The 16,991-nt window shown below is 42.8% G+C and overlaps 1 protein-coding gene and 2 long non-coding RNA genes across 8 annotated transcripts in view; 2 read left to right on the forward strand and 1 right to left on the reverse strand.

Moving 5' to 3' along the window:
* Positions 1-16,991, forward strand: part of LOC135734156 (uncharacterized) — an 81,146-nt gene that overhangs the window by 25,174 nt on the left and 38,981 nt on the right. For all 6 annotated transcript variants that reach the window (XM_065253044.1, XM_065253041.1, XM_065253043.1 and 3 more), the window contains exons 11-12: positions 381-821; positions 15,318-15,764. In XM_065253044.1, coding sequence (XP_065109116.1) covers positions 381-821; positions 15,318-15,764 — 888 coding nt within the window. The remainder of the gene's footprint in view (positions 1-380; positions 822-15,317; positions 15,765-16,991) is intronic.
* On the reverse strand, positions 1,419-2,901 carry LOC135734189 (uncharacterized). Its single transcript, XR_010527182.1, has 5 exons — positions 2,832-2,901; positions 2,141-2,249; positions 1,967-2,040; positions 1,773-1,869; positions 1,419-1,692 (listed from the first exon to the last, which is right to left on the reverse strand). It is a non-coding gene; the product is annotated as an uncharacterized lncRNA (long non-coding RNA).
* On the forward strand, positions 4,639-7,683 carry LOC135734188 (uncharacterized). Its single transcript, XR_012336428.1, has 5 exons — positions 4,639-4,930; positions 6,424-6,480; positions 6,622-6,684; positions 6,966-7,027; positions 7,187-7,683. It is a non-coding gene; the product is annotated as an uncharacterized lncRNA (long non-coding RNA).

Genomic DNA, 16,991 nt, shown 5'->3' on the forward strand with positions numbered 1-16,991 from the left:
AAGAAGACTGGCAGAGAATAACAACAATGACAGGCATGGGTTCACACAAAACCTAAACAGGCAAGCATTTACACAAGACAGTGACGATCACATACTAAAACTAAGGCAGGAAATAAATACACAAGACTGATGATTACAAACAAAGACACAAGTGAGCATGATGAACACATGGGGCAGGACTATTACAATAACTAAGCTGAGTTTCTTTTATATTTGGACAGTTAAATCAAACTTGCAAGGTCATTAAATGTAAATGTTGTGCAAACATCACTTTTGTCCCCTACTGTATGTGTTGTTGTTATTTCCTATACTGTATAATTGCATGCATGTTGTGTGTTATCACAAATAAAGGAGTTGTTTGGTTCTCTGTATTTCATCAGGTTTGAGAACAGTGATGATGAGACACAACGAATGTCTGCAGTGAGGTTTCTGCTGAGGATCTGTGTTACAGCTGTAAATAATGACATCAATACAGAGACAAATTTCATTACTCAGCTGTCATCTGTGTGCAGTTACAAAACCTTGCCTTATTATGAGAACTATCAGTCATTAATAGACTGGAGTGATTTCCTGCTGGGTCTTTACTCACATGTGAAGGACTATGAGAGTCAAACAGGCAGGAGTTTACTTCCAGCATTACAGTCAGTTTATCAGTCACCTGATGTCTGGATCATAAATCTCTCAGAGAGAAAGACCTCCATCCTCCTGGAAGTGTTGAAGCTCCAAACAGAGAAGAAACCAGTAAAGCTGAGAGACTGCACAGATGATGAGAGTCAAGTGATGAGTTTACTTCACTGTCTGCCATACATCTCACAACTGAGGTATGAGACGCTAAACTGCATTCACTCTCAGAAAAGTAAGTACATAATTGTACCTTTAGGGTACAATGGCTTGTCACTTGGGCTGTACCCTTAAGGGTACAGTTTTTGTACCCTTAGCAGAGGGTACAAAATTGTACCCTTGTGATTTGTACCTTAAGGGACCAGTTTTGTACCTCTGGTGACAATTTTGTACCTTTATTTAACAGTACAAATATGGACCCTTAAAAAGGGTACAAAATTGGCTTTGACAGGTTACTCTCATTGATTATGGTTTTAAAACTTATACATATATCTCAATCTAAGTACTGTAAACTTTGAATTATAGGTGCATATGACTCAATATATTTGTGTTGGTTTAGCCAATTATTTAGAGTAAAGGTAAATTTTAAACATTAGTATAAAAAAAACGATAACAGAAAAAGATAAAAGACACAGTGAGTTTATTGAACATTTATTTTACAAAAGGTTTAGATATAAAACGGAGTGTGCCTTTTAGTCCAAATTCACAACATTTAAAAACTAATATTACTTATACACTTTCCTTATGAAATATATCAACCATTCCTTTATGACTTTAACAGACTGTCCAAGCAGGAATATTTTAAAACAAAATCAGTGTGCTGTTCCTTAAACCAAACAACATTTAAACAGGGCCACATCTGTCCTTGCCAAGCAGTGAGAAAACGCACAAATATAAATTTTTAAACTGATAAAACTGTGGTGTACTCACAGCATAATGAGTAAATGAATAGGTCCATATGGAGTAACATTTCTTTAGTTTTTCTTGTGTTAATGACGGGTGGTAGACGATAGTCAGTCAGCCTCTTTAATGGTAAAGATCGAAAACTGCTCTGGGCACGTTCATACTTATCTGTGAGAAAACACAAAAATATGAATACATTTTCCACTGACAGAACTGTGGTATACTCACAACATAAATAAATGTGGTACCTTTAAAGTTTTTGCGTGTGAATGATGGATGATCGAGAACAGTCAGCCACCCTTAATGGTAAAGATCCAAACTTGTGCTGGAAACTTTTGTGCTAAACTGTGAGAAAACACACATAAACATGAATTAATGTTCCACTAACAGAACTGTGGTGTACTCACATAACATAATAAATGAACAAACATGGTAACGTTACCTTTAAAAGGTCTTGAATGACTGTTTGGTTGAGAGCAGACAGACAGACAGACAGTCAGTTAACGTTAGTCCTTACTGAGAGAGAAACACATAAATATTAATTATTTTTCACCTACAGAACTGTGGCGTACTCACACAACATAAAAAAATAAATTAATAAATGTGGTAACGTTACCTTTAAAAGGTTTCTGGGTAAATGACTGTTTGGTGGCGAGTAGACAGTCAGTCAATCTCCCCCCTCACTGAGAGAGATTCAAACTTGCGCAGGAAACGTTTGCGCTAAACTGTCAGAAAACACACATAAATATGAAATTAATTTTCCACTTACAGAACTGTGGTGTACTCACTTAACTCTTTCACCGCCAGCGTTTTAAAAAAAAAGTTGCCAGCCAGCGCCAGCCTTTTTCATGATTTTCACCAAAGTTTAATGCCTTCCAGAAAATGTTCTTCTTTAAATATATAAACATACAATATACCAAATGAAAGACCAGACCCTCTGCTTTTAAACAAAAAAAACGTTTCATCCTACCTTCAGTGGTTCTTTTGTAATCAGCTTTTGAATATGGGTAGGTTTCTGCATAAACACCACATTTTGAGCAAAAAGCTGAGATAATTCAATTTTTGTGACGGACTTTTCATAGAGATCCCATTCAGAGCGATCTTTTAAAAACAGACACGGACATGCAGCCGCTTGCCATAGGGCAATACTTCCGGGTTTAAAAAGTTGCGGTAAAATAATAGCGGTATTGCGGAAAGACGGAAAAACTCGTCATTGGCGGGGAAGCATTTTCTCTTAATTGACGAGATATCTCGTCAATGGCGGCGAAAGAGTTAACATAATACATTAATAAATGTGGTAATGTTACCTTAAAAAGGTCTTGAATGACTTTGGTTTAGAACAGACAGACAGACAGTCAGTAAACGTTAGTCCTTACTGAGAGAGAAAACACATATATATTATTCATTTTACACTTAATGTTACAGAACTGTGGTGTACTCACACAACACATTAAATGATTGAATAAACGTGGTAACATTACCTTTAAAAGGTCTTGAATGACTGTTTGGTTGAGAACAAACAGACAGACAGACAGACAGACAGACAGTCAGTTAATGTTAGTCCTTACTAAGAGAAAAACACACATATAAATTAATTTTCCACTTACAGAAATGTGGTATACTCACTTAACATAATAAATACATTAATAAATGTGGTAATGTTACCTTTAAAAGGTCTTGAATGACTTTGGTTGAGAACAGACAGAAAGACAGACAGACAGTCAGTTAACGTTAGTCCTTACTGAGAGAGAAAACACATAATATAATAGACAGTCAGTCAGTCAGTCAATCTCCCCCCTGACTGAGAGATTCAAACTTGTGCAGGAAACATTTGTGCTAAACTGTGAGAAAACACACAAATATAAATTAATTTTCCACTAACATAACTGTGGTGTACTCAAACTACATAAAAATACATTAATAAATGTGGTAACGTTACCTTTAAAAGGTTTTTGGGTAAATGACTGTTTGGTAGAGAGTAACGTTAGACAGTCTGTCGGTTAATCTCCCCCCTGACTGACTGACTGAGAAAGATTCAAATTTGCGCTGAAAACGTTTGTGCTAAATTGTGAGAAAACACACATAAATATAAATTAATTTTCCACTTACAGAACTGTGGTGTACTCAAACTACATAATAAATAAATTAATAAATGTGGTAACGTTACCTTAAAAAGGTTTCAGGGTAAATGACTGTTTGGTGGCGTTTAACGTTAGACAGTCTGTCAGTTAAACTCCCCCCTGACTGACTGAGAGAGATTCAAACTAAACTGTAAGAAAACACACATAAATATGAATTATAACTGTGGTATACTTAATGCACATTTACCTGCTCATAAAAACGAGTCTGAGGCAATAGTGCTGTGTCAATGTCGCCTTGTCACGTCGTATACAACTTTACACAAATTACCTTAACCGAATCAGTATTAAAATGAAGAGTCACGACAAACAACACATTTTTTAAGTTTAAAAATGCTTTAAAGACAATGAAGAAGTTTCCAGTGCTTGCCTGTTAATGCTCTTCATGTCTGTGTCATGTCGTCCTCCTGTTGTGCTGCTTTGTGAAACTCAACTCCGACCGTGAGAGGTGGGGGGATGGGCGCGTGTCAAAATAAAAGCGTTTCTTATGGTGTGTGTGTGTGTGTGTGTGTGTGTGTGTGTGTGTGTGTGTGTGTGTGTGTGTGTGAGGGATTTAGTTATTCAGTATTTATTCAGTTTAAGTAATGGTTAAACAATTGCCGTTTTTGAGTTCATAGCACAGTTTTTATGAATTGAAATAAACTTTTTTTCATTAAAATTTAAAATTAAACACACTGTCAATGAACAGAAGAAAACTAACACTACTTCAAGACCCATGTGCCCAACTAAAGGAAACAAAAATTGACACAATGGTTACTTACTTTATTGACAAGATTTACAGCAGTTGTCTAGAACAACAAATAAAAAAAATGGCAAGAGGCTGTCTCTTAACATTGTACCTTATCCTTTAAAATAAATGGTGCATATATGTACCTTTTAATGCTTGGGAACAAATATGTACCTTTTTTGACCCTCAAAAAGGTGCATACATGTACCTTGAGGTCCAATAATGAGCCCTATGGGGTACACTGTTAGATGTCGCTGTAGATTTAGCAGTACATTACTGTAAAAATCCACAGTACTATACTGTATGTGTACATTACAGTACAGTACTGCAGTTCATAATGCATTCTGGGTAAATTTGTTTGAGCGGGAAAATTTTACAGTATATTTTGGTCTTGATGTAACCTTGCTGTAGCCATTGCTGTAATGTGCCAGGTGTACTTGCAATAATCAGAGAAAGTGCGCCAACGTCAAATCACACAGAGGGAGAGAGAGCACAACTCCTGGCTGCAGCTGAAGGAGGACGATTGATTTCTGGCAGTTCGGTAAGTTTGAAATATTTCTGTTTCATGAAAACTTAATTTTTAGTTTAAGAATGTTGTCAATAGTTTGTCACAATATTGTTTTAAACGTGCAATGAGAGAGAAAAACGGTCGCCAACAAAGTTTCAATCTCCCTCAGAAAGTAAGCTTACACACAGATGTCTACCGCTGCTTTAACTCGCTTTACACCTTTATTAATGAATATATGGTTGTTTTAACTAAATTATGAGGGTTTTGGTGAGTTTATATTGTGTTGAAAGTGTGGTGACAATGAATATTTTTAACGAAATGGACAAAGACAACCCGCCAGCGCGGTCTTGCGGTCCCAGCATAATGGTCGTTTATCTCGGCGTTTCATCCGTTCAGTTAGCGTCAGAGAAAAGTATTAAGTTTGACTGTTTGGCAAGGCTGACTCGTGGTGGTTGTAAACAGTCAGGACTTGACACGCCGTACACAGCATACTGTAGTACCGAACTCCTCCACAGAAGTAAAAACAAGAAACCTCATATTTAACTGGATACATACATCGAACTCATCGCAGCTTTAACTTCGACCAAATATCATTCAGACCTGGGCTCATCTTAATATCAGATGAACGTAAGGGATTGCCGCGCTTATTGTTGTTGTTATTATATTAACGTTACGGTATATCAGCAAAAGCAGAGAATATCTTCTCTAAAGCGTTTTACACGTCCAGTAAGTTGTCCAATACATTTTTATGGCATATTGTTTCCACCACTTCAGATGCATTACATGCAGTATATAAGTTTCCAAAACACATCAAATCAATGCACGAAAAGAGAATGGGCTCCGCATTTACGTACCTTTGTCTTCTCGTCTCTGTCATCTGATCCTTCATCTCTGGATGTAAAATAGTCCATTATAACATCGTGTAGGAAACTGGCATCACCAGGATTGCTCAGATTTAGGCGATCATGTTTATCTTTAAAGTGAGCAGCTAGCTACTAACTTAAAAAACTTTGCGTGAAATAGCGTGTTACACCGCAGCCGGTCCGGGTTAAACATTAGGGGAAGTCTTTTTACCTTGTCACTATAAATAGCTATTTTCTGCACTAAACGAGACATTTTCAGATATTTTCTGTAGACAAGATGTTATAGAATAATAATAAAAAAAAGACTTATTTAGATATTTATATATAATATATAATTTAACAACTAATATATATATATTTGTTTTACAACTGACTAAACACTTACAGAAAGGTTTGATTTGTTAGCATAACATGATATTAGATTTAAACACTTAATACATTTTTAAATCAATCACTTTGTCTCTGCACAATGAACATTATCAAATATTATTAATGTTGTATAATATATTGTTCATTGTTAGTTCATATTAGCTAAGGCATTACCAAATGTTAAGGAATAAACTATTGTAGTAAAGTATTACTAAATTTTCTTTTTCCATTTCCTTTACAATGTCTACTTATTTCTATGGCTAACAGATTTTGTAACATTTGTATTTTTTACAGTCTTACCATTGCTTGTAAGCTGGATTGGGTAAGATGGATCATCTTTAAAGGCACCAGGCAAGTACATGATGTACAGTTACAAGTCATGTATTTTTTCGACTGCAATATTAAATGCTTTCACGTCACATGTAAAAGTACACAGGAATGTGCTGATCACTTTTTATTTGTAGTTTACATGAGTGTCCTTGCACTTTTCAGGAGTTAAGGCAGATGTGGAGGCACAACGGGTGACACCAGACACACCCAAGCACATTATGTTCGGTAAGTTTGTACTTTACCACTACAGCTTCTTTAAATACCCATGTATACACTCATTCACAATTCCCACACACAACACTGTAACACGACCATACACAACATGTACACAATTGTCTTAGTTTGCCATGTAGAAATATACAAACAGAAATATTCAGACTTTGGTTATAAGAAATTTAATAATTGTATTTATTTAGCGAGGTGTCCCTGGACTTTATTGACAAAAGATTTTGTTTTCAGAATAAAAAGTTGAGTCCAAATCAGTAACAATTGTACTTTCTGTTCAGGACATTCAATCATGACATGATCCAGGTGGATGCTGTCCATTGAGGAAAGAGTTTGTTCAGCGGTAAGTGAATCTTCTGTATTTTAATGTAATTAGGTGTGGAACAGTAGAATAAGAGCAAAAGGTTTCAGAATAGGAGTAAATTCAAGGCTGAGTTTAATTTTTTAAGAATCTTTTTCTATCTTATATTTGTTGACTTAATGTTTATGATATTTCTAACAGGTTTCTGGATAGAATTAATTCCAAAGATGGGAAAAAGTGCACATCCAGACAAGGAGCAAGCAAATAGACAAGGAACTTGGTGCAGAGAAAAGCTGTGGCCATTAACCCCCATGTGAACAGCTTCATGCAGTCCCTGATTGAGTTCGAATGGACGACTTCAAAGTAAAGGCCACTGTGGTCTGTCTGCCACAGTTTAATGCATTTATTTTTAGTGTTAAATGAAATTCAAGTAGAATATTTAAAACTATGGGCCAGTGTTCTTTTTACCACAGTGAAATGTTACCTTTTAGTCGATGATGGACTTTAAACTGAAAACCTCAAACTATGGACCAGTGTTCTATTTGCCAGAGTTAAATATGTTACAGCAGGGGTCTCCAAACTTGTTTATACTTGTTGATTTTATTTTATTTAACTTGTTTATATGTTTATTATTGTTTAAAATCTTGTTTTAAATATGTTTTGTTTCAATTAAATGTTTTTTTTAAATAAAATTTTGATACATACATTGCTTGGATTGCCTTTTAATTCATTATGTTTTAATGTAGCATTTTTACCATATTAAGAACTATAGATTTAAACCTAAATATCTAGCTATTATATATAATATTATTGTATTAACTGTAATAAGTAATAAATAGTATTTATGGGTCAATATAGACATTACAGTAAATTACTACTGTAATAAAATATTGTAAAATTACAGTACAGTACTGCTTTGTAACTATACAGTACTAGTCTGTGTACTGTAAAATGGTATTACAGTACAGTACTGTAAAACCAAAATACAGTAACTTACTGGCAACCGTGCTGCCAGTACCGTACTGTAAAAATACAGGGAAATCGTTAACAGTGTACTTTTGTGTAGATTGTACCTTGGGGGACAGAAATGGACCCCTACTGTACCCCTATTTCTGACAGTGTACAATTGAAGCTCAAAACAATTATAAGACATTATAAATATGTTTTAAAATGAATGTTACATATAGAGTACTAGCCAGCAGTGATATCTGACAGAGATCAATTGATGTATTTGAAAAGTTTTATATGTCTCATGTGTAGTTGTGCTTGGAGTGTAAACTGAAGCTCACCTTTGGCTTTGGGATGAATTTAAATGGCTTACCAAAATGTACATAGTACACATCATGAAAGCTTTATAGGCAATGCCCATGATTTTAAGCTTAAAACCTGGGGAAATAATGATTTTAAAGAAAAAAATTAGGCTGTCCTCTGTGTACATTTATCCTTACAAGTACAATTCTGGCTGCATTATTTGTGTCCCCTTCAAAAATTGCTCTTTAGAAATTTGATTCTCCCCCCACTGTTAGATGAAATTTACGCCATTGCATTTTATGAATCAAAGCAAGAGAGGATCAACAAAATATTACATTGAAGTCATCGACATTGTATGTTTTTTTCCTATGAGCTTTTGGTTTTCTGTATTTTGTGAGCTTTATGGAATTAAACCCATATTCCCGGATACTTCTGCAGTTTGTGTCTTTTGCCAAATATTGTATCATTAAAAACCTGTCACAGATGTGTACGGAGAAAGACGAGGAGAAACATTAAATTAAATTATATTCACTAATAATAAAACAATAAACAAGAAGACTGGCAGAGAATAACAACAATGACAGGCATGGGTTCACACAAAACGTCTCGGTTACGGATGTAACCCTCGTTCCCTGAAGGAGGGAACGGAGACGTCACGTCGTGACCGACGAATTGGGAACTCGCTTAGAGGACCAATCTGCTTCGAATACTACTAAAACGCCAATGAACTTGGCATTGAGATATTTGCATAATGCTGGCGCCGCCCCGCCAGGTGCGTATATAAGCAGCAGGTGCAAATAGGGAAATTAGCTTCTTTTTCGCTGAGAAAGCCGGAAAGTGTGACCGGCCGTAACAGCAGGTGGCAGCACCTGTGGCGACGGGACGTGACGTCTCCGTTCCCTCCTTCAGGGAACGAGGGTTACATCCGTAACCGAGACGTTCCCTTTCAGTCGGTCACTACGACGTCACGTCGTGACCGACGAATTGGGAATCCCTACCAAAACGCCACTAGGGGCTGACCTCTTCCAGTGACTGCGTAAAAGCCCTCCGGTTCCATTTAAGGAGGAGGAGATAGGTTTTAAGGCAGAAGGCCGGGCACTAGATGTTCCTTTAACCCCACAGAAGTGCCAGCGACTGGGAAGCGCCCTACCTGAGCGGGATAGGAACGCTGCGGAAGCCACCACCCGTCTTAAGGGCTAATGGTGGGCGAAAGTCAACCGTAGTTGAAGAATAAAGACAGCCGTGGCTGTGTAAGCAAAGCAGTGCTCTGCTAAGGGAAACGTGGGCTGGTAGGATTAACCCCACGGAAAAATACTCACAAAGGAACCCGGTGGGACACAATGTGGAGCCCGAGCCAGACACGTAGGTTCGCGAGGATACAGCTAGTGAAAGGCTGACAGCCAATGCTCCGCAACAAAGGCTGCCAAGGCAGCGGAGGAAGAGCAATTCAAACCATTACGCATCTTTGCTCTGAAGGCCTTCCATACTGACACAGTTATGAAGCATCAGTTGGAGGCTGCAAGCCGACGTGCGAGTCTGCTCTCCGTGCCCTCCCTGGTGAGGAAAGAACACGAGAGGATACAGGCTCGATACGAACACTGTAAAATCTAATGAACGTATTAGGTGTCGCCCAACCAGCAGCTCTACAGATGTCTGTTAGCGAGGAACCACGAGCTAGAGCCCAAGATGAGGCAACGCTCCGTGTGGAGTGCACTCTCAAATTAAAGGGGCAAGGAATACCCTGAAGATTATAAGCCAGGGCGATAGTATCAACTATCCAATGAGACATCCTTTGCTTAGTGACAGCTTTCCCTTTCTGCTGGCCACCATAACAAACAAAGAGCTGGTCTGAGGTCCTGAGGCTTTGCGTGCGATCCACGTAGAGTCGCAGTGCGCGTACGGGGCACAACAAAGCCATGGTTGGGTCTGCGTCCTCCGGAGGCAGCGCTTGCAAGCTCACCACCTGGTCTCTGAAAGGAGTGGTGGGAACTTTGGGCACGTAGCCTGGTCTGGGCCTCAATGTTACGCTTGAGGCAGCAGGACCAAACTGAAGGCACGAGTCGTCAACAGAGAATGCATGTAAATCCCCTACTCTCTTCACTGAGGCCAATGCTAGCAGGGTCAGAGCTTTCATTGATAAAAGCTTCAGACTCGCAGACTGCAAAGGCTCGAACGGGGGGGCCTGAAGGGCTTTCAGCACCATGGACAGGTCCCAGGGAGGAATAGAAGGAGGGCGCGAGGGGTTTAGCCTACGAGCGCCTCTTAAAAATCTAATAACCAAATCATGCTGGCCAACTGTTCTGCCGTTGATAAGTGAGTGATGAGCAGAAATAGCAGCGATATCAACTTTAATGGTGGAGGGTGACAGCCTACCGTCTAACCTATGTTGAAGATATAAAAGCACGATGTTAATAGGGCATTCTCTGGGGTCCTCGCGTTGCGAAGAGCACCAGGTGACGTAAAGGTTCCATTTAAACGCGTAAGCCCGTCTTGTGGACGGAGCTCGAGCCGCGTCGATTGTGTTAGATACCGTTTGCGGTAAATCACCTAAACCTTGCGCGCGCTCAACGACCACACATGGAGATCCCACAGGTCGGGGCGCGGGTGCCATAATGTGCCCCCTCCTTGAGAAAGAAGGTCCTTCCTCAGGGGAATCCGCCAGGGAGGGGCTGTCGCGAGGAGCATTAACTCTGGAAACCAATTCTTGCTCGTCCAATATGGGGCGATCAGTAAAAGGCTCTCCTCGTCCTGCCTGACTTTGCACAGTGTCTGCGCGATTAAGCTCACTGGGGGGAATGCGTATTTGCGCATCCCCCGAGGCCAGCTGTTTGCCAATGCGTCCACGCCGAGGCTGCCCTCGGTTAGTGAATAAAACAGGCGACAGTGGGTATCGTCCGGCGACGCAAACAGGTCTATCTGCGCACGACCGAACTTCTTCCAAATTAGCTGGACCGTCTGGGGGTGGAGTCGCCATTCGCCGGGGCGCGCAGCTCGAGAAAGCGCGTCCGCCGCTGTATTGAGCGAGCCCGGAATGTGAATGGCACGAAGGGACCTCAGATGCTTCTGACTCCAAAGGAGGAGATGACGAGCGAGATGCGACAGGTGACGGGAGCGCAAACCGCCTTGACGGTTGATATACGCAACGGTCGCAGTGTTGTCGGTGCGTACTAGTACATCCTTCCCTCGCAGCTCCGTAGCGAAGCGTACAAGTCCCAGATATACTGCCCACAACTCTCGGCAATTGATGTGCCAATGCAACTGGGGTGCTGTCCACACCCCTGAAGCTGTAAGCTCGTCGTACGTGGCACCCCAGCCCGTGTCGGACGCATCTGTGTGTACAACAGCATGCTGAGCGATCTGTCTCATGGACACACCGGACCTGAGAAACGCGGGGTCCGACCACGGGGGGAATGTTAGGCGACACGCAGGTGTAATGGTTACACGATGGATGCCGGCGCGCCACGCTCTCCTCGGGACTCGATCGTGAAGCCAACGCTGAAGCGGTCTCATATGGAGCAGTCCGAGCGGTGTCACGGCCGCTGCTGCTGCCATATGCCCCAGGACCTTTTGAAATTGTTTCAGCGGGACCGCATTCTTCCCTCGGAATGAACCGAGGCAAGTCAGAATTGACTGGACGCGCTCTTCTGTCAAACGCGCCGATACATCGATCGAGTCCATCCCGGGAAAAGAGATCCTCTGCGTGGGGCAGAGTCTGCTCTTTTCCCAGTTGACCCGAAGACCCAAACGGGCGAGATGCCGAAGCGTTAAATCTCTGTGCTCGCACAGCGTCCGTCGAGAATGCGCTATTATAAGCCAATCGTCGAGGTAAGCCAATATGCGAACGCCGCTCTCTCTGAGGGGTTTTAACGCCGCCTCCACTACTTTCGTGAACACACGGGGAGAGAGGGATAGCCCGAACGGTAAAACTTTGTACTGGTATGCCCGTCCCTCGAATGCAAACCGGAGAAACGGTCTGTGACGAGGGATAATGGACACATGAAAGTACGCGTCTTTCAGGTCTATTGCCGCAAACCAATCTTGGGGGCGAATTGAATTGAATATTTGCTTCGGTGTTATCATCCTGAAAGACCTCTTCTGCAGAGATTTGTTCAGAACGCGCAAATCCAAGATCGGTCGCAACCCACCGCCTTTTTTGGGTACTATAAAATACGGGCTGTAGAAGCCCGACCTCATCTCGGTTGGAGGGACCGGCTCGATCGCGTCCTTCGCCAGCAGGACTTCGACCTCTGCACGCAGTACGTGTGCATCGGACGCTTTCACCGTGGTGAAACGAATGCCCGAGAATTTGGGTGTGTGCCGGATGAATTGAATTTCGTAACCGAGGCGAACAGTGCGTAAAACCCAACGAGACGGGCTGGGAAGCTGAAGCCACGCCCCCAGGGACCGTACGAGGGGAATTAACGGCACTGTCGGGGTACCCGCGGTGGGGCGGCTGAGCGGGACAGGTGGTACTGCCGGTACGTCTGCTGGGACAGCATAAGTATCTACAGTATGTGTGTGTGTGACACTGACCTGAGCCCGCTGAGGGTGACGGTCGTCTGGTCTCCTCAGCGGAGAGCACAGACTCCGAGGAGGGTGCTGGTGGTCCCGTCTCCTCAGCGGAGAGCTGGAACTCCTCAGAACACCCGCTGGCGATAGAGGAGAGGGAGGAAGAGCATGTAAATGCCCGCTCACATCTCTCTCGATCCTCTGGAGACCTGGAGAAGGAATAGGAATGCACTCTTTTTGTGGTTTTGTGGGTGCCGGCTGAGAAGCCGGCGGAACAGAAACAAAACGAAACCAAAGATTCTCCACCCGGCCCTCTACCGGTGGAGGGAGCGATGCCATCACCGTCTCCCGTAGAGTGATCCCATCCAAATCCAGGTCGCCCGTTGGCGGCGGGGTGGGCTGTCGACGGCTGTTCCCCCTCCGTGGCCTGGAAGATGTTCTAGTGGGGGGGGCGGAGGCAGCCGCCGCAGGGCGCCCTCGGCGAGGAGCAGACGGGCCCGCCGGCGCTGGAGGGCGAGATGCAGGTCGCTTGCGCCGGGGCATGATCTGAGCGATCGCCTCTGTCTGCTTCTGGGCGGCGGAGAACTGCTGGGCGAAGGACTCCACCGACTCACCGAAAAGGCCAGCCTGGGACACTGGAGCGTCCAAGAACTTGTTCTTCTCCGCATCCGACATGTCCGCCAGACATAGCCATAAGTGGCGTTCCTGGACCACCATCGTGGACATGGCACGACCAATTGCCTGCGCTGTCACCTTCGTAGCGCGAAGAGCCAGATCAGTGGCAGCCCGGAGCTCCGAAAGGACAGGCGAGTCGTGGCCTCCCTCGTGCAGATCCCTCAAGGCCTTCGCTTGGTGAACCTGCAGCAACGCCATAGCGTGCAGGGCTGAAGCCGCCTCTCCACATGCCTGGTGGGCAGCGCCCGTTAAACCGGAGGACTGTCTGCAGGCACGAGAGGGGAGGGTTGGGCGGTCCTTCCAAGAGGGAGCGTTAGCCGGACACAGCTGCATCGCGACCGCGCGCTCCACAGGAGGGATCCCCGTGTAACCCTTAGCGGCTCCGCTGGTGAGGGAGGTGAGGGGGGAGGGCTGAAACGGCCGTAATCTCATGGAAAACGGCGACTTCCAGGTTCTAGTCAGCTCCTCGTGCACCTCGGGGAAGAAAGGCACCGGTGGAGAGGGTTGTGAAACCCGGGCAGCTCCAAAGAACCAATCATCCAGGCGGGACGGTTCGGGCTGAGGGGGGGGAACCCACTCTAACCCTACGGTCTCCGCCGCTCGAGCGAGCACGGCCACCATCTCTGGATCGAACTCCGGCGTCCCAACCCGACCAGAGGGAGGAAGGGCGTCGGGGTCCACGTCAGGGGGAGGAGGCCCACCCTCGGATGCTGCGGCGTCGGTGGACCCGGAGGGCGGCACGATGGATTCTAGAGACATCGTAGAACACGACGCTGAAGTCTCCATCGGCACATCAACCGGCTGTGGATGAGGAGGCTGAGAGCCTGAGGACGAATACCCCGCTCGGCTCAGCACAGTGATGCGCAGGTCGTCCTTTGAGAGCTTCACAGCCGCACCGTGGCGGCGTTCAGCACTCGCATGACGAGGGTTGCGTTTTTCCCGGAGGAAAGACAACCGTCTGCGCAAATCCACAAGGGACATGTTCTCGCAGTGAGAACACTTACCCCCAGCGAACGCTGCCTCTGCGTGCTCGATGCCCAAACACGAAAGACAACGCTCGTGACCGTCCTTCGGACCCATGTATTTGCCGCACCCAAGATCGCACGGACGAAAAGCCATCCTGAAAAGGACGCTGATGTCCGGATATACGAGAGAGTGGCTGCCTTTAACAAGGCACAAAGCTCTCTCGTATCACTCTTTTAGGGAAATTCACTGCTTAGTTGATGAGCGCACAGGAAGGCAACGCACACACTAAACTCAAAACAATAAAAGATGTAGAGTCGTGGAATTAAGCGAAGCGTCCGCTGTGGTACTGCTAGTCCAACCAACTTCAGCAATCGAATCCCACCAGAGTAGAGTAGCTTCTCAGTAGCAGATACTGCCGGCTTTCGAAGAGATAAAAAGCTAATTTCCCTATTTGCACCTGCTGCTTATATACGCACCTGGCGGGGCGGCGCCAGCATTATGCAAATATCTCAATGCCAAGTTCATTGGCGTTTTAGTAGTATTCGAAGCAGATTGGTCCTCTAAGCGAGTTCCCAATTCGTCGGTCACGACGTGACGTCGTAGTGACCGACTGAAAGGGAACCTAAACAGGCAAGCATTTACACAAGACAGTGACGATCACATACTAAAACTAAGGCAGGAAAGAAATACACACGACTGATGATTACAAACAAAGACACATGGGGCAGGACTATTAAAATAACTAAGCTGAGTTTCTTTTATATTTGGACAGTTAAATCAAACTTGCAAGGTCATTAAATGTAAATGTTGTTTAAACATCACTTATGTCCCCTACTGTATGTGTTGCTGTTATTTGCTGTGCTGTATAATTGCATGCATGCTGTGTGTTATCACAAATAAAAAAGTTGTTTGGTTTTCTGTATTTCATCAGGTTTTACGGCAGTTATGATGAGACACAACGAATGTCTACAGTGAGGTTTCTGCTGAGGATCTGTGATGCAGCTGTAAATAATGACATCAATACAGGAACAAATTTCATTACTCAGCTGTCATCTGTGTGCAGTTACAGAACCTTCCCTTATCATGAGGAATATGAGTCTGAAATGAAACAGAGTGATTTCCTGCTGGATCTTTACTCAGATGTGAAGGACTATGAGACTCAAACAGGCAGGAGTTTACTTCCAGTATTACAGTCATTTTATAAACAGTCAGCACCTGATGTCTGGATCATAAATCTCTCAGAGAGAAAGACCTCCATCCTCCTGGAAGTGTTGAAGCTCCAAACAGAGAAGAAACCAGTAAAGCTGAGAGACTGCACAGATGATGAGAGTCAAGTGATGAGTTTACTTCACTGTCTGCCATACATCTCACAACTGAGGTATGAGACGCTACACTTGTTTGTCAAAGCGTTTATAAAACAATATGATTGTGTTTAAAAATGTATTTTATATATATATATAGAGTAGTAGCCAGCAGTGATATCTGACAGAAGACAATTGTTGTCTTTGCCATTTATACAAATATAATTAAAGATGTTTTAAAAAAATTTGTGTAGTTGTGCTCTCAGTCTAAACTAAAGCTCGGCTTGTAGAAGAGTTTATAAGGCTTATCAAAATTGACATATGACAGATGAGCAAAGCTTATTGAGTCAATGCCCATAAGAATGACATTTTATCAAAGAGAAGAGAGGATCAACAAAATATTACATTCTAGTCTGGTTTATTTCTTATCAGGTTTTTTTTATGTATTTTTAGCTTTTTAGAAATAACATAGACTGATACAGTACTCTGTAGTTTGCCTCTTTTGCCAAATATTTATTTAAATTAAATACTTAAGCAAAGTTGTTTTTTATAATTTATACCAAACTTTTATATTTGGATAGTTAAATCAAACCTGTAAGGTCATTAAATGTAAATGATCTGCAAATATCTCCTCTGGACATCACTTTTGTCCCCTACTGTATGTGCTGCTGTTATTTGCTAGTGTAACCAAGGTTACTAGAGAGGCAGCTAAATATATGAAAATCATATATTTTATTTTTATGGTTAATTCCCTTTAAAACCTTTTTAAATTGATTTGTAAAGATCAATTATGAAAAAGAAAATGTGAGTTTAAAAAATATGTACTTTTAGTTGGTTCGTAATGTAGCCAATAGAGTTGAGTCTTAAATGTGAGTAGAACCAATCAGAATATAAAGTGTTACACGATGGAGAAGCTCACTTCCGGGTTTCGCGTAAAATGTGCGTTCAGTTGGAGAAGCAGCTCTCTCCCGTGTGCACGCTACATGTGAACGCTGTGGGTGAAAATACTAGAGAAAAGAGAAATAATATGGAGAAATATTGTGCTTAAACCCGTTTTGAGTATGGATTGAAGGTAAAAGAAACTGAGTTAAAGGAGTCGAGTTACATCCGAGTCATTCTGGAGTGTTCTGTGATTTTGTCGATCTCCTTGGCCAGGTTTTTTGTTTGTGTGTTTTTGTTTGTTCCCTTTATCTTTCCATGTGCTGATGCTGGAGCCGTTGATGTTTTCTGGATTTGTCCCAGCCTTCTGTGAGTTTTATGAGGGTTTGGACTGGCGAGCCGTCCCCGAGTCTTACTTGGATTTT

Source organism: Paramisgurnus dabryanus, chromosome 3 (assembly GCF_030506205.2).
Source record: "Paramisgurnus dabryanus chromosome 3, PD_genome_1.1, whole genome shotgun sequence".
Classification (NCBI taxonomy): domain Eukaryota; kingdom Metazoa; phylum Chordata; class Actinopteri; order Cypriniformes; family Cobitidae; genus Paramisgurnus; species Paramisgurnus dabryanus.